Consider the following 21,105-nt stretch of genomic DNA (forward strand, 5'->3'; position numbering starts at 1 on the left):
TAAATGTTTCAAATAAACCATAAACACTCTATATAACAGTCCACAAGATGATGTGTGATCAGAATACTTCTGTACTTTGAGGTCTCAAACTATGATCCCTCGTACTGGAGAAAAATGTACATAGAATAAGCTTGACTGTGATCCATGCAATTATGCCTATTTTGGTTTTACATATTTAAAAATATTAAATGTGCTTTGGTACATTTAAAATAGACTCTGGCATTAAATTAACACACTCTGTTCATTCCTCTGCTGTGACTCGAATCCAGCTGAGATGATTTGAAAAAATGTATTCCTGGGATGTGAGCATTGCTAGTTAGCCCAGCATTTCTTACCAAATTGTCTTTTGAGCAGGTGATGCTAAGCAGATGTCTGAACTGCCATTCCATAGATTGATTCAGCTCTTTCTCTCTCCTGCCCCTTCTCCCCACTCGCCCTTCCCTTCCCTCCCCCTTCCCCAACCCCCTCCCCTCTTGCCTCCCTGCCTTGCCTCCACCTCCTTCCCATCTCATTTATAGAATTCAATCTGTCTCAACCTAGTTCCCATGTAATGCATGTCTGTTGGTGTTTTTCTTTCACCTGGCTGAACTCAAATGGGGCACAGGTTGAAGAAAATCGTTCTATCTCAACTGTATTCCCTTCCACAGGAGCTCTCTTAGGAGGCAAATGATTAATTCTCTCCTCTCCTTTTTGTTTTCTGTCTTCCTCCACCAAACCCTTCAAACGTTATGTCAACCTGCTTGTGCTGAATAATACTTAATTTGTGAAATGGAGTTGTATATAGACTAAAAGGAAGGTATTTCTGAAGAAATAAGTTTATTAAACACTTGTGTTTCACAAAATCAAAAAACTCAGGTTGTGCAGCACATGTCAAGAACATTTCATCAGCACTAGAAACTGTTTTAGATTGGCAATATTTATGCAAGTCCACAGCCAGAGAAAAGTGGGAGGGGGTGCAATGAGAAATAATAAAAAGATAGTCTTAAGACAGATTTGGCCCAACTGGACTATGCAGAAAAGCTAACCGGTAGGACAGTTGATGATTAGTGCACATGTCTTATAGCGATACTTAATTCTTCCCGACTAAAACATAATCAAGATGATGAAAGCTTGCAAGAGGATGTAAAAAGCATCTAAGCAACAAAGTTAAAGATGACACAAAATGGCAAAAAATTGCCATTTTGCAAAGATCAGTGGCAGGCTGGAGACTTGAGAAACTTCAAAGATCAGCAAGAGTTTCTGAATAAAGCAATAGAGCAAAGGTTAATTCTGAAATAAACTAGTGCAAAATATAAAAATATAATCAAGACTTATGTAAATATATAAAAAGAATATAGCTGAAGTGAATGTTCCCCTAAAGAATGAGACTAGAGAGTTAAGATAGCACAAATAGCAGAGACAGTAAATCAATAATTTTATTATAATCCACAATTCTCTGGCTTCTTGCAAGGTTCCAACTGATTAGAAAAATATAAGCGAAACATCCTTATTGAAAAATGCAGAGAGGCAGAATGTAGAAACCAGTATGTAGACCAGTTAGTTTAACATATATTATTGGGAAATTATTGGAAGTCATAATGCAGTCTATCAGAGTCGAAAGTGGTTTGAGGAAGGGTGAATCATGTTTGACTAATTTGCTCGAATTCTTTGACGATTAACAAAGTCATGTATAGTTAGTAAGTTTGCAGATGTCACTAAAATTGGAGATGTAGTGGACAGCGAAGAAGATACTTCAGATTACTGGGATCTTGGTCAGATGGGCCAATGGACTGAGGAGTGGCAGATGAAGTTTAATTTAGATAAATGCAAGGTGCTGCATTTTGGGAAAGCAAACCTTAGCAGGACTTACACACTTAATGGTAAGGTCCTAGGGAGTGTTGCTGAACAAAGAGACCCTGGAGTGCAGGTTCATAGCTCCTTGAGAGTGGAGTTGCAGGTAGATAGGATAATGAAGGAGGCGTTTGGCATGCTTTCCTTTATTGGTCAGAGTATTGAGTACAAGACTTGAGAGGGCATGTTACAGCTGTACAGGACATTGGTTAGGCCACTTTTGGAATATTGCGTGCAATTCTAGTCTCCTTCCTATTGGAAAGATTTGTGAAATTTGGAAAGGTTCAGAAAAGAATTGCAAGGATGTTGCCAGGGTTGGAGGATTTGAGCTGTAGGGAGAGGTTGAATAGGCTGGGGCTGTTTTCCCTGGAGTGTCGGAGGCTGAGGGGTGACCTTATAGAGGTTTATAAAATCATGAGCATGGATAGGATAAGTAGACAAAGGCTTTTCCCTGGGATGGGGGAGTCCACAAATAGAAGGCATAGGTTTAGGTGAGAGGTGAAAGATACAAAAGAGACCTAAGGGGCAACTTTTTCACGCAGAGAGTGGTACATGTATGGAATGAGCTGCCAGAGGAAGTGGTAGAGTCTAGTTCAATTGCAACACTTTAAAAGGCATCTGGATGGGTATATGAATTGAAAGGGTTTGAAGGAATATGGGCCAACTGCTGGCAAGTGGGACTAAATTAGGTTAGAATATGTGGTCGGCATGGATGAGTTGGACTAAGGGTCTGTGTCCGTGCTGTGCATCTCTGGCTCTATATGGATAATTTAGGTGTTTGAGCCAGAGTTTGGCAGAGTCTTAACATGGTTAGATGTGTGGTTATCCATTTTGTGAGAATTACCTAAACGGAAATTCAAATGGTTTGGTGCAGAGGGATCTGGGTGTCCTTGAGTGAGTATTGCAGAAAATGAATATCTGGGTACAACAGGTAATAATTGCAGCAAATAGAATTTTTGGCATTTATTGCTATATTAGTGCAGTGTAAAAGTAAGGAAGTGAGACCACATCTGGATTACTGCATATGGTTTTGATTCCTGTCCAATTTCATTGGCTGGAGTTCAGAAAAGATTTATTCCAGAGATCAAAGGCTTGGTTTATGAGAAGAGATTGTTCAGATTATGCCTGTATTGTCTGGATTTTAGAAGGATGAAATAGAATTGAGGTAAGTTATATGCTAAAGAGGATTGACAAACATGAAATAGATATTTCTCCTTGTGGCGAAATAGAGTGAGCGATTATATTTTTAGACTAAGGGATTGCTGATTTAAAGCACAGATGAAGATAAATTACTTAAAGGGTAATGAATCTGTACAACTCACTACCCAACAATACGGTGGGCATCTGAATAAATGAGACAGATTTTTTTTTAAAATTAACAGGCAAGAAAGTGCTGAGGCAAAGGTGAGTTCAGTCAATGTTGTATTAAATGGCAGAGCACACATGAAATTCATCAGGATTCGCCAGAAGAGCAATTCGGCTATGAAGAGAAACTATATAGGGTGATGTTCTCTATTTGGAGCAGAGATGGCTGAGGAGGATCTGCTTGAATTGTAGAGTTTCATGAGAATTAGTCAAGAAGTTAATAACTAGTTTTAAGGGAAGGAGCAGTAGGTTTAAAAGGAATGTAAGAGTTTTTATTTTCACCCAGTTGAAACTGGGTATCTGGAACTCTGTCTAAATGGTAGTAGAGACAGGAACTCTTTCAACATTTAAGAACTGTTTTGAACACGTGAAATGCCGTAAGACTATGGGCAAAGTGCTGGAAAATGGGATTAGAACAGATGGATGGTTGATGATCAGTGTGGACATGATGAGCTGAAATGCTTTGTTCCATGCTACTAAAACTCTGGTCAAAAGCAGGAGTCATTAAATGAGACAAATTAGCTGCTAGTGCAAAGTAATATTTGTGCCCACGAGACAATGTAGAAATATTTAAGGCATGATATCAAAGGGAAAGGTCTTGCAAAATAAATAATATTGGTATAGGCAGCAAATGTGGAAGAAGCAAGCCAGGTAACCTACTGGTCCAAACAGCCCTACCTATTGTGTTTAAGTGGGATCATCAGCACTACCTAATCTGAGTTTGGTGCAATTCTCATTTATAATCAAAACATTTTTGACAAGAACTTTAAGGTTGAGTTAAGGTTGGATGCTGTAAAGCAGCTAATTGAAAGAGGAGTTGCTGTTCATCAAGGTTGTGTTCACTTTCATTGGAAATGCATACAAATGCAAGGACAGATGAGAGAGGATGATGTGTAGAGAATTAAAAATACCAGGTGATCAGATTAACAGTGAATATAGTGTGCCAAGTTGAATGAAACATAAATAAAGAAATCATCTCGCTGAAAGGTAAGTTTTTAATGCCCTGGATGTTGACCAGAGAAAGAAAAAGATTTTCATTAGCACATTTCATGATCGCAGGGCAGGGCAGTACAGTACAGCCAATGAAGTATTTTTGAAATGTAGTCACAGTTATAATGTTGGAAACTTTGACAACCAATTTGTGCACAGCAAACACCCACAAAAAGCAATATGATAAGGTCACTGGATTTGACTCTTTCCTCTCCACAGATGCTATCAGACCTTCTGAGTTTCTCCAGCAGTGCCAGTTTTCACTGGTTTCAGATCTCCAAGTCTGCAGTCCTTTGTTTTAATCTACTTTTGTAAAGTTAGTTGAGGAATAATGTTGGTCACTGCATGGAGATAACTCCCCTAATCTTTCAAAATAGCGGTTCTGAAAAGGAGATATAGAATCATAGAAGTCTACAACCAGAATAGACATGGACAATAATCTTACCAACAGCAAAGGAGCATACTCAGTTGAGAAGGACAGATATTTCAGAAGCATTGGAACAGGAGGGGTCATTGACTAAACAGATGCAATAGAGAAATTGGGTGAATGGAATTCACCCCTTGTAGGGAGTATATTCCTTAACCAACATCCTAAGAGTACAGATCAACAACTGGTGATATATTTCATTGCTGTTTGTAGAACTTTGATGTGGCGGTGCCGGTGTTGGACTAGGGTGGACCAAGTTTAAAAATCTTGCAACACCAGGTTATAATCCAACAGGTTTATTTAGAAGCACTAGCTTTCAGAGCATCGCTCCTTCATTTGGTTGCTGTAGGGTGCTTCATCAGGAGCGTTGCTTGTTGAAGGAGGAGAGCTTTGAAAGCTAGTACTTCCAAGTAGACTTGTTGGACTATAACCTGGTGTTTTGAGAGTTTTAACTTTGTAGAACTTTGGTTCATGCTGCATTTCTGATGTTAAATCAGTGGCCGTGTTTCAAAAAGTGCTTCATTAACTTAAAAACAAAATTGTGATGCTGTAAGACTTTGCGAAGCATTTCAAGATGGCAAGTTAGTTTTGTTGCTTTATGTCCAAGTTCCTTGACGTTGTACATATTTTTCCTTCACTTATAATGCTTGAAGTCGCTTGAATTATTTACAGTAATTCGTTCAATTGACAAATTTAAGTTGGTACAGGGCTCATGGAAGGAAGATTCTATAAATTTAGTTTTGTGTAATTTTTTTTCTTGTCTCCCAGTGGCTTTTTCAGTACTGATTGGGTTTTCTAGTGACCACTTGTGTATTTCTCTCTGTATGTGAACCAAAACAAATAGTCTTTGTAGGCTTTGAAAGCTAGAGTAACCCAACATGTTTCTGTTTCGATCAGTGGTCCTTGGGAGCACTTACAGCAAAAGTGAGAACCCAGTATATTCCCTTCTAAACAACTGTCAGGCCTGCACTTAATTCTCTGTCTAATTGCAAATTGTGTATCTGCCCTTCCTACACTGTACAGCTGTCTTGCAATACATATACCTGACAAAGCCATGAGGAAATCTCCAGGTACCAGGTAATTATGGCTCATATTGTCTTATGAGAATTTAATACTGATTTACACTAGTTGCAGCACAGCAAATCCAGCTCAATTTGGATATATTATCCCATTTAAAATATTAAAGCGGTCAAAGAAACAAAATTGGTAGTTTCTGTTTAAATTATTTTCCTTCCCCGAAAAAAGGAGGGAAAACCAAACTGTAGGTTTGTAACAATTTTTGATCCACTAAATTGACAACTTCCAGGGACAGTTCATACAATTGACAATCCTGGAACAGTTCAAGAAGGGTCCTTTCTTGTGTAGCAATTTTTTGGTATTGAGGATGCTACTTTTCAGGTCAGTGTGAGGAAGCAAGTTTAAATTCTATCACCTTCAAAATTGAATTAACATATAAGGTAACCATTTTGATTAGCCAGTATGTAACATTTTACACATGCAAAAACAGAAATTGCTGGAAAAGTTCTGCAAGTCTGGCAGTATCTGTGAAGAGACATCAGAGTAAACCAGACACTAAATGTTAATTCTGATTTCTCTGCACAGATGTTACCAGTCCTACTGAGCTTTTCCAGCATTTTGTTTTTGTTTCTGATTTACATCTGTAGTTCTTTCTGTTTTCATTTAGTATGGAAAATATTTTACATTGTCCTTCATGAAATAGTTAGAAGGTGGGGTTGGATTAAAGCTCCCAAGTTTGAACTTTAAAAGAAATATGTATAATTCGTTATTAAAACTAGATTTAGATGTTGGCACTTGAAGGACAAATAGAATGTTTAGGAATATGAACGGAGTATGGAAACGCATCTTGGTATGTGTTAATTGCTTGTAAATATTATTGCGTAACTTAAAACTTTGAAAATTTAAGTTTTTTTCTCTTCAGAATGCATTCTAAAAGGGTAAGGCTGTTGGGTTTTTAATAAACTAAATGTTAATTCACAAAAAATCACCTACATTTTATCAGATAACATACATGTTAGGAATAGTCATTTGGTAGCACATAATTTTGAGGATTGCTGAAAAAACACAGTTTTTGCTTGGAACAAAATAGAAAATTTAAAAAGAAATATTTTGACTTAGCGGATTTAAAATATAATCACAGCTTCGCAGTTTTGTCAGTCCTCTTACGTGGTGCATTCCCTGTGGCAATGTCTGTATCAAATTTGGAGTCTATTTGTAAACCGATCAGATTACACTTTTCTCATACATTACAAATGTTTTTCCCTTTTCCATTGGTATTTCCTGTGAGTTGTCTAGCACTCAGCAGGACAAAATTTCAACAAAATTTATTATTTTCAGCAATACTCAAACATAAAGTGATGAATATTAGTCTAATGTACATGTAATCAATTCAGAATATTTCAGATTACACCATAAATAAAATTGGGTTCACATAGATGTGAATAGTATAGAATCTTGTCAAATTTTCTTGAATTGAGTAGTATTCATACGCAAGTAATTTTTAACTGAAATTGACACTTCTGGCACTTCAAGTTTCTTTGAAAGAAACTATGAAAATTGTATTTCGAGGTCATTTGTGTTAAGGCAGGGACAGTTGTAAAGAGTTTCGTAAACATTATTAAAATTGTAAAATGAATCATGCTCTTTATTCAGTGCCTGCTTTTTATTTAATTTATTTAAGTTGATTAATAAATAGCAGTTGTTCAAAAACAAATTTTGCACCTTTATCTGTTTAGCTTAGATGTGTTTAAAATTAATATTAGCACTAATATGTCACATTTGGATTGTCACTGTGAATTGTTACTGTGCGGTATTAATGTGGCCTGTGCTTTATGTTTTGTGCAATGTTTTGGAAAATGTTCTTAGCTTGTTGTGATTGCAGTACCCTGCCTGGAAAAAAAAAAGAGGGTTGACTCTTTTATTACTTGTTTAGCGGTAACGTCACGTTTCTACTAACACAAGCTTGAGGACTTAATGCCATTTTAATACCGTAAATTGGAAAGGAAAATAATTGAAGCTCAAACTGTGAAAGTTGTTCCTTTTTGTTTTGCAAGCAACTATCACGGATAGCAACTGCAAGAAACATTTAACACAAATATTGAACTATAACATAAAGCTCTTGCCATGGCCGCTTTAAAAGTGCAATCAAACATTTACCCTGCCCTACCAGAACTGTAACCTTTTGCAACTTTAAGCAATAACAGCCAGAACTCAAAGACTTAAACAATGAGAGAAGCAGTGATGTTACCCAAGCAAGCCTGTAATAAAGGAGTGGACCCTTCCCTTCCATAGCTGTGTGCCAGTCTCTTGCGTCAGCTTACCATCGTTTCATTCCATCCATCCTAGGAGACTACAGATAAACACTGAGGAGCATGTGAAACGAAGTGCTGAATTTGCAGATGGTTTGCTTTCAAAGGCCTTGAAAGACATTCAGTCAGGGGCATTGGACATGAACAAAGCAGCCATACTTTATGGAATACCTCACCAGACTTTACTTCTCCATTTGGAAGCCTTATCAGGAGGAGCAGCTCCACTGAAAAGTAAAACCAGAGATACCAGAGAAAGCTGTGTCTCGAAGACCTTTGGGGAACCTAATGCTCTTCTACAGAAAGTTGCATTATGGGCTAGAGCTCAGGCAGAACGTAGTCCTGATCAATGCAGTGAGCACCGAAAACTTACTCATGTTGAATCCTCAGAGTTGAAATTCCCCACTGCTTCCAGTTACCTCCATCAATTAACCTTGCAAAGAATGGTTACACAGCTAAAAGAAAAAGATGGCAGTCTTCATAATGAAAGTGTCAGTAGTTCTTTTGTTCAGTTAAAAATCCCTCAGGTACGAGCAAGCTCTGTGCCCAAGTCCCAGCCTGACGGCTGTGGTCTCTTTGATGTTATGTACCAGGTATCAAAAACCTCCTCACTGCTGGAAGGATCAGCTCTTCAAAAACTCAAAACTATCCTGCCCAAGCAGAGTAAAATTGAATGTTCCTTACCACTGACTCATTCTAGTGTCGATTCCTACCTACTGCATGGAGACCTTCCTCCATTATGTCTTAATGTAAAGAATGGCACAGTTGATGTGACATCTGAAAATGATAGTCAGGATCATATTAGTCTGAAAGACAGTAAACAGCCAAGGAAGAAACGGGGTCGTTACCGGCAGTATGATCATGACATTTTGGAAGAAGCTATTACGATGGTAATGAGTGGGAAAATGAGTGTCTCTAAAGCACAAGGAATTTATGGAGTACCTCACAGCACTTTAGAATACAAAGTAAAAGAAAGATCTGGGACACTGAAGACACCTCCGAAGAAGAAGCTCAGATTAACAGACACTGGGTTGTTCAATATGACAAATTCAGGGACAAGCAGCTCCAAAAGTAGCAACAAGTCTACATAAGTCCTCTTAAAAAGGGATGCAACTCAGATGGATTTCACTATACAGTAAATGTTAATTCAAATAGTATTGTAAAACCACCCTTTGGCCTTCAGGCAAAGCATAGTTTCAAGCAGGGATTGGACTGTACGTAAAAAGGAATATGCTTAGTACAGTCGCATGTGCTAGTTCTCATCTTAATGCTCTTGTAGAATAAAACTAATTGTGATTAGATAAGTTGATGTCTAGTAAGGAAAATGCCACATAGGTGTTTTCAATTATTCAGTTGTAAGACAAATAATAGTCACATGCAGCATTATTTTATAGGATTGGCTCCCTGAGCCCACGTCAGGAATTCAAATAAACTGACCAGTCTTACTACCTAAAGTAGGTGACAAAATTCAATTCTAAAGTATGAAATCAACCTACTGATTTATTTAAAAGTACAGTGCAGAATGTGCTATGTTTAAGTCCTGGCTATTTTGTATGCGTTACACAATTCAGATGTACATGTCAAATTATTGAGTAATGCAGGCATTCATTTCACAAATTTAAAATGCAAATTTTAGAGGGTGTCAACAGGAGTTGACTGGTTAAAGCATATTGTGTTTTCGGAGCTGTGAAATTCTGTACTTAATCTGTCCTGGCAAAATATTTATTTATTTATTTATTTGCGTCTATTATTTTCCCAACCCAGTAATCTCCCCAATCCACTTGTAATATGATATTAAGCAAATAGTGTCTACTGTTGAATCTCCTGCTTTCCACCGAGTGACTTCACAAATTACCATGAAGACTTTGCTTTCCCTCCTTCCTGTCCACTCTGCAGGAAATTCTGCCCTCACACGCAACAGATGCACATGCACGAGCACCCCCATTATTGATGCAAAAAACAGACAAAATTTGCAACCCTAAGATGGGAGATGAAATGTAATCTTTCTGCACATGAAAAGTTTGAGCAGTCCCCCCCCCCCCCCCGGCAATTATTTTATTCTATAGATTTAATTCCCTGCCAATTTTTGGATACCTATAATTTGTGGACGGAAAAACTAAAATTTCATGCATCTCAAGCATGGGGGTTGGGAATGTAGCAAATTCCTAAACATTGCTCCAGTTTTGTGATATCTGAAAATTAAAAGTGCACACATTAATAATTGAGAAATAGACTAGTGCGAAAGGAATGACTAACAAATTGATAGAGCATGATGCATAAGATGCACTGAAGAAGCCTGAGAATAGTATGTTTTGTTGCTTTTAGTCTGTATTTAATAAAATAAATTATATAGTACGTTGTCACAAATTTGCAATTTCTCACACTCCCAAGACCGAAATTTACTCACTGTAAACTTACCTGCTGCTAAGTGTTCATCAAAGGCTTGGTAATTCAAGTTTCACAAAGATGTTCCAACCGTTTCAGTTTTTCTATCCATATAGATTGAGTACCAAATTCAGCAGTTGCTTTTCTACTTTATAAAGGTAATCCAATCATTTCAGTTTTTGTGTGCATATATATTTTCATTCTGAGCATGAAGTTCAGTTAATTTTCAAGTTTTACAAAGGCAATCCATCCATTTCAATGTTTGTATGCGTTATCATTTTGTAAGTACCAAATTCAGCAGTTGTATTATGAGGTGGATTTAATAGAAAGTAGCTTTTGAATTCAGGATCTCAACATAATTTGGTAAGAAAGAAAAGCTTTGAACAGTTTTAGGATTTTCTTGTGTTACTGATCCAGTTTTCTAATTTTGTGACTTGAATAGGGCAGTTATTTTTAAACTTTGTGTGAATCTGTGTTGAAGGTCTTGCCTTTGTAGTTCATACTGAAGTTTTTAGAAACAAAGTTGAAAAATTTTGTTCAGAATTCTAAGGATCAGATGAAGTTACCTTTTCTCTTTTTAAAGTGTCATATAATATGAAAAAAATGATTGGGCTTGCTCTGCTGGCTACTAAATTTGCAGTATAAATGAATCAGCATTTTGCTAATCTGCCATAAAAAGAAAGTGGTGTAATTCAATTCAGTAATTTTTAGTATTTGCCCACAGTATGAGCTAAAGAAGTTAAAATGCTGAGCAAGCCCCGACATAGTACTAAGGATGTCACGATATTATGATAGTCATGTAAAATATGGTTGTCATTTCTGTTCATGTCTTGCTACTTTTACATTAGGACCAATAGTAAACTTGAAGTGTGCAACAGAAAAATAAATCTTTTTCTTTTAAGTCAAACGTTGCAGTGGTTTTGCAGAACAAAAGATGACAAATTTAGAAAATATGTAGTGAGTAAATCAGTTTTGGGTTAATTAGATAGAATGTACCAACCAAAAATATGGAAAACAGGTTTTAGAGGATCACTAACGTAAATTGAAATAAGCTCCTAATTGGGGGAAATATTTGCTTTGTGTTTTTAATTTTGTCGGAACTGAGTCTTTTGTAAATAACACAAGTTTTGCCTTTTAATGATAAGGCTGATTTCTGAGATATTATTGAACTGTCGTTCCACTATCCATTTTTAATTGGAATTTTTCTTCATGTTTAATATCGTGACAACCAACTTTAGTACTTGAGAATGTTTCTGGAAAAATTTTGTATTACAAAACAGTGCCTCTGTTTTTAGAATTACTGCTCAGTAATGTTTAAACCATTTTCTGGTAAATAATGGGGAAATTTTATACTGTATATTATGTTTAGTAAAAATGATTTTTAGTTTACAGTAAGTACAGATTATCACTTCTGTTTTCAAATTGCAGTACAGTATTTCCATTATCACAGTAATCTAGCTAAACTCTGTGGCTGCCTTGATTTTAAAAATTGGTTAATGTAAAACTGATTTTAGATGATTAGTTATATTTATGCATAAATCAATTGCACTATATTCATGAATTATTTATTACAATATTTTCTAATGAAAGCAAATGTTATCCGGACAATGTGTCTTGTGGTGTTAAACATTTACTGTGATTCTGTTTTCTTATGATGTGTTGTTTAATCCTCAATCTGTACAGATTTCAGCTGTTTTAATTATTGTGTTTATAGGTTGTAATTTGTAGTAAAGCACTTTGATGCTTTTGCACATAAAATTGAAAACTAAAATATGGTGAAGTTGTCTTTTTTTTTGTGCATAGCAGATGATAAAGTTATATGGACTGGTACTCCTTATTCTAAATCTTAGTAAATAGGTAGGAAGAAAGAAACAAGTGGTTGGAGCTAGTTTCCAATGATTAGAGCTTTACTAGTAAAATACCCCTATATCAATATCTTTTCACTGTGCTGTGAATATGTTGCCAATGTGTGTGCACATGTTTTTATTAGTAATCTGTACATTTCTATTTGCCTTGGCATAGAAGCCTGTTAATTATTGTTTTTGCAAAAGTTGTTTCTATTTCCTTTAGAGATAAGGGTTATAATTTCCATAGAGATCCTCCTGTTATGCTACAGAAAATTTAGTGGAGTTCCAGGAAAGAAGACTTGGGCAGTTTACAAGGATTTGTAGCAAAGTTATCAGAATTGCAAAAAAATTTCTGCAGAAAGTTTACTCGAAGTGAAAAGTAGACAAGCCATTTGAATCTGTGTGTCCTCTTTAAGACATTAGGAATTTCCACAATATAAATTCAGAGCTTTTCATTACACAGTAGCAGATAAGATGGATGAGTCAATTTGGGTTTGTCAGTACAAGGCAATTTTTTTGGTTTTTGACAAAATTGCATACTCACCTATTGAGAAAATCTGTGCAGATATTCAACTTTAACTAGTCTTTCTCCTCTTCTGTCAACTCTAATATAATTAAATAATAGTTAAACATGCCTCATGTAGATTTTGGTATATTTGTCTAAAAATAAGATATGTCATGGTATGGTCGGCTGGAGGGTAAGTTGAATTGTTAAATTTTTTTGAAAAGTATTCATGGAAATGGGTCAGATTTTCTGTGACTGTCCATAGTTTTTCTTCTCTATTCCATCATAATCCACTTTTTTGCAAACGTCTACTCTGGCTGTAAAACAATTGATAGTATAATATGTCAGCTGTGGCTACATTTGGTTGCACTGTCACCTTGGTCCAAGGTTATGTTCAAATCCCACTCTCTCAGGTTTGAGTAGAAAAATTAAGACTGCCACTCCAGTTAAGTAGTGTGGGAGTGAGGAATCATTCGAAGTGAAGCCTTTTGGATAAGATGTGAAATTGGGGTCTGCTCTTCACGATTCATGTAAAAGGTCCCATAATAGTACTTTGGAAAATAATAGGAGAATATTTCCCCATTGTCCTGGCAATTACCTCTTGTTATTTTGGATGTAATGTTTGCAACATAATTTGTGAGAAGAGCATGTCTCCGTCAAGTACAGGTGCTAATTCAAACTCTGGATTAGTGTTGTTGCTGAACTGTAACTAGTGGGATGCCACAGGGATCAGTGCTAGAGCTTCAACTATTTCTGATATTTATTAATACCTCACCTGAAGAGATGGGCTGGCTGACTGTATTGTGGCTAAATGTGTTGACAATACAACAATAGGTAGGAAAGCAATTTGAACAGGATGCCATAAATCTGTCCGTGAGTATTTGATTTTGATTGGTGACTGAGTCCACAGATGAGAGGAGGAGGCAAGAAAGTGGAATTAATGATCAGCCATGTTTTTGTCTCAGCAAATGAGATTTAAAAGCAGTTGATTAGACCATGCCCACCAATTTTTTTTTTAAAAGTCCAATCATTTAAAGCAGCCTTTCGGCCATCAGAAATCAATCCAAGCTTCACAGCTGTCATTTCTGTCTTGGAACTTACTGACCACAATTTAGGAAGCCCTTTACTCTTTTGTACTTTAAGAATATAAGATAGAGGAGTGACAGTAAGGCCATTCGGCCCATCAAGTCCACTCCGCCATTTAATCATGACTGATGGGCATTTCAACTCCACTTACCTGCACTCTTCCCATAACTCTTAATTCCTTGTGAGATCAAGAATTTACCAATCTCTGCCTTGAAGACATTTTAACATCCCAGCCTCCACTGTGTTCTATGGCAATGAATTTCACAGGCCCACCACTCTCTGGCTGAAGAAATGTCTCATTTACATTCTAAATTGACCCCTCTAATTCTAAAGCTGTGCCCATGGTTCCCCGCTAACAGAAACAAATTCCCAACGTCCACCTTTTCTAAGCCATGCATTATCTTATAAGTTTCTATGAGATCTCCCCTCAACCGTCTAAACTCTATTGAATACAATCCCAGGATCCTCAGCTGTTCATCGTATGTTAGGCCTACCATTCCAGGGAATCATCCGTGTCAATGTCTGCTGGACACTCTCCAGTGCCAGTATGTCTTTCCTGAGATGCAGGGCCCAAAATTGGACACAGTATTCTAAATGGGACCTAACTAGAGCTTTATAAAGACTCAGAAGCACAATGCTTTTTTTTTTCCAACCCTCTTGAGATAAATGACAGCATTACATTTGTTTTCTTAATCACTGACTCAACCTGCAAGTCAACCTTTAGAGAATTCTGTACTAGCGCTCCCAGATCCCTTTGTGCTTTTTGCTTTATGAATTTTCTGACTGTTTAGAAAATAGTCCATGCCTGTATTCTTTTTTCCAAAGTGCAAGACCTCCCATTTGCTCATGTTGAATTTCATCAGCCATTTCCTGACCACTCTCCTAAACTGTCTAAATCTTTCTGCAGCCTCCCCATCTCCACTATCTGCCTGTCCGGCTAACTCTGTATCATCGGCAAACTTCACCAGAATGCCCTCAGTCCCTTAATCCAGATCATTAATATATAAAGTGAACAGCTGCGGCCCCAATATAAAGCTATATTGGTGGCTTTGCAGAATGTGGTATCTAATGAAGAAAATTGAAAAAGGCAGATGAGAAACAGTTTGCTGAATTAAGATCTTCCAGATGTTGACACAACCAAGAAACAGTGGCCTGTCAAAGTAGTAAGTGGTGCATCTACTTGGAAGTTTGGTGCTGTCTTACTAGATGTATTGAACAAGTGAACTGGGTAAACTAAATTATTGGTAAGGTTTTAATCCTGATCTGTGCAAAATTGATGAATGTCAGGGAAGTAGCAAGGACACAGCAGTGAGCTTGCATATGGGCTGGAGCAGATAAAAAACACTAGTATATTCCTATTCCTTGCTAGCTAATATAGGTTGGATTTCCTCTGAAATATTTCATAAAAGAATCAAATAAAAGGCAGTATTTGACTGTCTGCATCCCTCTACTACACTATCCTGTAGATTGAAATTATGATTTATGAGAAGGCGGGGAAGGTCTAGCATTTGTTCAATCGAATCAGTTTTTCAGAGAAGCAGAACAGGAAAGGCATTGAAGTTTAAAAATAATCTACAAGGCTTTCTCAAGTCTGCAGAGGGATATAGGTCAAGCAAGAGGACAAAAGTTTGTCAGCTGTAATATGTGGAACAATGTGAGGTTAAGCACTTTGGCAGGATAAATAGAGGAGCAGTAAGTGGAGAAAGACTGCAGAAAGCTAAGGAACAGAGGGATTTTGGAGTTTATGTTCCTGAATCTCAAAAAGCTGGCAACCAAGTTCAGCTGATAATAGGGAAGGCAAATGGAATGTTAGCCTTTATTGCAAAGGGAATGGGTGTATAAATGAGGGAGATTTTGCTAAAACTACACACCACTAGTTGGATCATAGCTGGAATACTGTGTACAGTTTTGAGCCCCTTATCTAAGAAAAGATATACTGACATTGAACCTTCTCTGGACTGCCTCCATTGAGTGGAATAAGTATATAGGACCTATCTTTGAGATGTTGAGTAGGTTGGGCCTGTATTCATTGGAATTTAGAAGAATGAGAAGTAACCTTATTTGAAGCATTTCTTGGGGTCTTAAGGGTAGGTTTGTAAGGATCACTCCTCTTGTGGAGAATCTCAGACAGAAAGTGTAATTACAGAATAATGGGTTGTATAGACTGAAATGGCAGGGGCGGGATTTCTTCTGAGGGTAGCAAATCTGTGAAATTCGTTTCGGCTTCGGGCTTTTAAGGCTACATTGCTAAGTATATTGAAAACACAGATTTTTAATCTCTAAGAGAATAGAGAGTTACGTGGAAAGCCAATAAAGTGGAGTTGAGGTTCAGTCATGGTGGATTGCACATCATCCTCCTTTTTTACGATTTACGGTTTTATAAATATCTGATCCCAATCAAGTTGTGTTGTTCAAAACATTGATGCATTTTTTGAGATGTCATTTGGGGATTTTTTGATAAATATCAGCTGGTTAAAATCATTAGAAAGCCAAACTGAATACAAGCAGCACTGGGCAATACCCCTTAAAAAATGTATTTGTGAGAATTGATTAGTAGATAACGTCAGATCTTTATTTTCCCTTTTTAAATGTAAATAGCGTGATGGTAAAATTCATTGTTGTAAGTATCCTGTACTTTGCATCTATCTTCTCTAAAGAGCGGGATGCTGTAAATATGCCAGAAGAGGCGATGGCCTAGTGGTATTAACACTAGACTATTAATTTAGAAAGGTGAAAGTGAGGACTGCAGATGTTGGAGATCAGAGTTGAGTGTGTGTTGCTGGAAAAGCACAGCAGGCCAGGCAGCATCAGAGGAGCAGGAGAATTGGCGTTTCGGGCAAAGGCCCTTCATCAGGAACATCAATTCTCCTGCTCCTCGATGCTGCCTGACCACCTGTGCTTTTCCAGCACCACACTCTGGACTATTAATTCAGAGACCCAGGTAATTTTCTGGGGACCTGCGTTTGAATCCTGGCCATGGCAGATGGTGGAATTTGAATTCAATAACATTAAGAATCTAATGATGACCATGAAATTGTTGATTTTAGAAAAATCCATCTGATTCACTTACGTGAACCAGAAAATCTGCTATCTGTACCCGATCTGGCCTACGTGTGACTCCGGACTCATAACGACATGGTTGAAATAAATACTGGCCCGGCCAGTGTTGTCTACATCCCACGAATTAATTTTTTTTTAAATTAGCCAATTGGTCTGTTGGCTGGATAGTTGATGTTGCCATGAAGGCTGTGCATTCTTCCCCCTTGCCCAAGGCATAGTGACCCTCAAATAAAACCCACACCAGTCATCTCTTGTCTAATGATAGAGGACTGCAATGGTACTGTGTGGCTGTGGCAACTTGGATAATCAAATAGTGCAGGCTAATGCTCAGTGGGTATAACCTCAAATCCCACATGGCAACTAGTGGAATATGATTTAAATCAAATAAATTGAATCACTGTGGCTACGAGTGGAATTTTATGTTGATTAATGAATAAATTTGATTTTTAAAAAACTGAAAGCAAGCCATCATTGGTTGTTGTAAAAATCCATCTGGGTTACTAATGTTCTCCTAGAAGGAAAATTTGCTGTAGGCTTATAGCCTAGTTCAGACTCCAGACTTATCATAATTTGGTTGACTCCTAAGTACCCTCTGAAATGTCCTAGTGAACCCTCTGAAATATCCTACTTGTAACAGTTGGAAAAGGACAACAGATGTCTCAACAATACCCTAGTCCCATGCAAGAGTTCTCAGAAAGGCAAATTTTATTTGACTAAGCTAATTAAGTTATTTGAGTTGACCTTTTATGTGGAGCTTCAAATATTATCTGATAAAGTTCTGCATAGTAGACTCATTTAAAGCCCTTGGAATTAAAATGGCAGGAATTGCATGATTGCAGAAATGGTGAGGGGCAGAAAGTGAAAGTTTAATGAATAGATGGCAGGCAAACTAGAAGAAATTGTGCAGTGGTGTTAGTATTTGGACCAGTGCTTTTTGCCAGTATACTTCTAGGATTTTCTTCGAGGGTTTTCTTTTGCATCTGCAAACTTTGAAGCCGTGAAGATGAAATCTGAATCAGGTAGACATAAATGTATGGGGAATGTGAAGTGACCCATCTTGGATGGAGGAATGCAGAAGTGCCATATAAACTAAATGGTACAATTTTAAAGCAATGTTGAGAGTCTAGAAGTGTATGTACATATGTCCTTGAAGGTGCCAAGATAAATTGAGAAAGCACAGGAGAAGTGTATGTGATTCTTAACATTAAAATTGAGACATAGAAGTTACAAAACCACCAGTTATGTTTTTTTAAAAATGTAGTTGGATAGCTGGAGTATTTTGCTGGGAGGAGAAAGAGTGAGGACTGCAGATGCTGGAGATCAGAGCTGAAAATGTGTTGCTGGAAAAGCACAGCAGGTCAGGCAGCATCCAAGGAACAGGAGAATCGACGTTTCGGGCATAAGCCCTTCTTCAGGAATGAGGAGAGTGTGTCCAGTAGGCTGGAGACAATATCTCCACTATTGTTATCTGGAGATGATGCTTCTAAAAAATCTCTTACGGTTACACCAGGCATAAGGGGCTTAAATTACATGGAGATACTGGGAATTAAGGATCTCTGAGCAGAGAGGATCAATGGGAAATTGGAAAGTGAGGTTCAGAGTCATGAAAGATTTTGACAACTAATGAGAAACTGATCTTTATAGCTGAAAGTTGGCAACCAGAGGACTCTGAAGATAATTAGCTTAAGAGTGAGAAGCAGCATGACTATAAAACAAATAGATAGCTACTTAAAATTTACATTCTTTTACACCTGAAAAGATGATAAACAGATTCAATGATCTTTAAAAGATTTAGAACTAGCCAGTGAATCTATACTTTTGTAATTTCCTTCCTTTGCAGATAATTTTCATAGGGCCAACAGCTATATTGCTCCTGACCTGTCTTTCTAAGGTCTCATTGCAAACATTGATTTTATAAATGTATTTAAATCCGATCTGATGCCTTTAACTTGTGCTGATTTTATTTTATTTTAATTGATCAGTCATTTTTTGAGGACTTGTTTAGTTTTTTCCCTTTTTTGTTTAAGTGTAACCAAATTGCATAATTTCAACATTAACTAAGGACTTCTCCTTACAGAGCATTGTAATTGGTTTCTGAAGTATTTATGCAAGTAGCTGACAGTTTAGAGACACAGCTTCTGATCAAGAGACCATCACTTAGCATGAGGTTGAGTAGTAAAACAAAGAACTTTTCACGTTCACCTCTGTTCCTGACATTCTTCTCTTCTCCCCGTTCTCTTTCTTACTCTTTCCTCGACATTCCCTCCCCTTTCCCCAAACCCTGCACTATTTCATTGCTTTCAGCAGCGTGGTGGCAAGGGAATTGCTGAGAAGATGCATCCCTGATTAGGAGGCAGCCACTATGCGGTAAGATTTAAAGATAGATTTGCTTTTGGATGCAATTTTATGTTGATTTGGACAGGAGAATTTTTGCATGCATATGCAAGCTTTAATTCATTCTACAATGTTATTCTAATCAAGTAGAGTCTTTGTGCACTTTATACATACCTGAGATAATACAGCATTCAATTTAATATTTTCTCAGTTTCATTCTTGTAATTTTTGTGCTAATAACATTTGTGTCATTGCAGAACTGAGTTCTTGATATAAATATGTATGAAAAATTAAATGTTGGGAATATAGAGTAAGGAAGAATAATGGTGGGGTTGGGGGTGTGGAAGATACTGATTCAAATAGGAGTTGGTGTTTAAAAACTGGAAAGTAATAACTGGTTGATTTGCAACGGTTATTTCAGTGAGATAGTAAAAAGATATTAGACCAAAAGGAACTGGGAAGTAACTGTTTTTAGAGTTGATTTCTGCGAGAAAGGCTGCAAGAGAAAAATATGAAACTGGCTGAAACCTCAGTTTAGCCAGAACACTACAGTAATCCAAAGGCACGGAAAAAGGAGTTGAATGAGGAATTGGGGAAGCAGTCTAGATTTAATCTGCAGACTAAACAGTCACCAAATCTGCATTTGGTTTCCTTACTGTAAATGAGCTGTAAATGGAGGTACTAGGTTGGAGAAGCTACGTGAATTGGCTCATATAGAAGAAGGATTTGCTGTCGAGCATGACATTGGATGTGGTGAATGGCAGTTAATGCTACATGGGGAAAAGTGTCAGAGGCAGAACACTACTAGTAAGGGTGGTGGAAGATTGAAAATTATCCAAATGTGAATGACCTACAGTAAGTGGAGAAGGGAAGGAAGCAGTTTGTAGGGGGTTCAGGTCATGTAGTTTACCAAAAAATGATCTCATCAGTAGAGACGAGTAGGATGAAAGATAAACTCAGAGGTGACCAGAAAAAAGGAACATAAAGGCTATTAAAACTGTTAAGATTACAAAGTATTCTAACACTGACCAATGGCATAAACAGGTGAGAACAAAGACCTGACTTGAACTTGTTATAACAGTGTTGGGAGCCTAATTAAAATTGTATCTGGCTTTAGTGCAATTGATGAGTTTCTCCAGGTAGAACAATTTTTATAAAGCAAAATACTACAGAAACTGGAAGTCTGAAATGAGCACATAGTTGGGTAAATTCAGCTGGCAGCATTTATGTAGAGAGAAGTTCACATTTCAAGTGTGAATTAATGACTCTTCAAAAAAGAAAAGGGTTGGAAAATGCAGCTACCATGGTTGACAGAGGCAAAGGAACAGATGTAGGTGGAAGCCTAGTGTAAAAGATATGTAGTTAATTGGGGTGAAAGAGAAGTATAAATCTAAAATGGGTGTAAATTTAAATGTGCAAGTTTGAAAAGAAATTATTTGAAAGAGCTCAAAATTGTTGAACATAAAGTATCAGATATATAGATGTAGTTGTTGGAAGTGCCTTAAAGTGAAAAGTAGAGAAGTTGTATAGGAGAAATTGGTCAGCTGTTTTTGTAACTTAGGTAGTTGACTCTGTAGCTGGGATATGTAAAACCAGGGAGGAAATTTCTTGAAAATGAGTTTGTTGCAGAGGTGTCAGGTTTAGTATTTGGAACCATGATCTGAGAAAGAGAATTTGATGTAATTGTATAGTTGGTGGGAGGTCTTTTAGCTGCAAATGATGTAACCTTTGTTAGCAAATTGATACTAGAATTAAGTGAGCTATAAATCCATAGGATATTGGGAAAGAAGCCAAAATAGCTAATATTACAGAAATGGATTTCAGTTGAATGGTTGAGGTCCCTGAGAGTTGAGATGATTTGAAACAAGAAAACATCCTGATCAAAGTGAAAACAGTCGGACAAAGTTTTTTTTTCAAAAAATTGTTCACTAGTTTGAGCTTGGGATTTATTGA

The 21,105-nt window shown here is 37.1% G+C and overlaps 1 protein-coding gene across 14 annotated transcripts in view; it reads left to right on the top strand.

The window, feature by feature from the left end:
- lcorl (ligand dependent nuclear receptor corepressor-like) overlaps positions 1-21,105 on the top strand; it is a 119,833-nt gene that overhangs the window by 66,380 nt on the left and 32,348 nt on the right. For 2 of the 14 annotated variants that reach the window (XM_043694204.1, XM_043694147.1), the window contains one exon: positions 19,126-19,185. The exons of 7 other annotated variants lie outside the window; for them this stretch is intronic. In XM_043694204.1, coding sequence (XP_043550139.1) covers positions 19,126-19,168 — 43 coding nt within the window. In that variant the 3' untranslated portion in view covers positions 19,169-19,185. Of the gene's footprint in view, positions 1-5,635; positions 5,690-7,824; positions 7,902-7,975; positions 12,092-19,122; positions 19,186-21,105 lie in introns of those variants that run through there. 5 more of the 14 variants (XM_043694164.1, XM_043694175.1, XM_043694154.1 and 2 more) reach the window with 4 other exon arrangements.

This window comes from Chiloscyllium plagiosum, chromosome 1, assembly GCF_004010195.1.
Source record: "Chiloscyllium plagiosum isolate BGI_BamShark_2017 chromosome 1, ASM401019v2, whole genome shotgun sequence".
Taxonomy (NCBI): Eukaryota; Metazoa; Chordata; class Chondrichthyes; order Orectolobiformes; family Hemiscylliidae; genus Chiloscyllium; species Chiloscyllium plagiosum.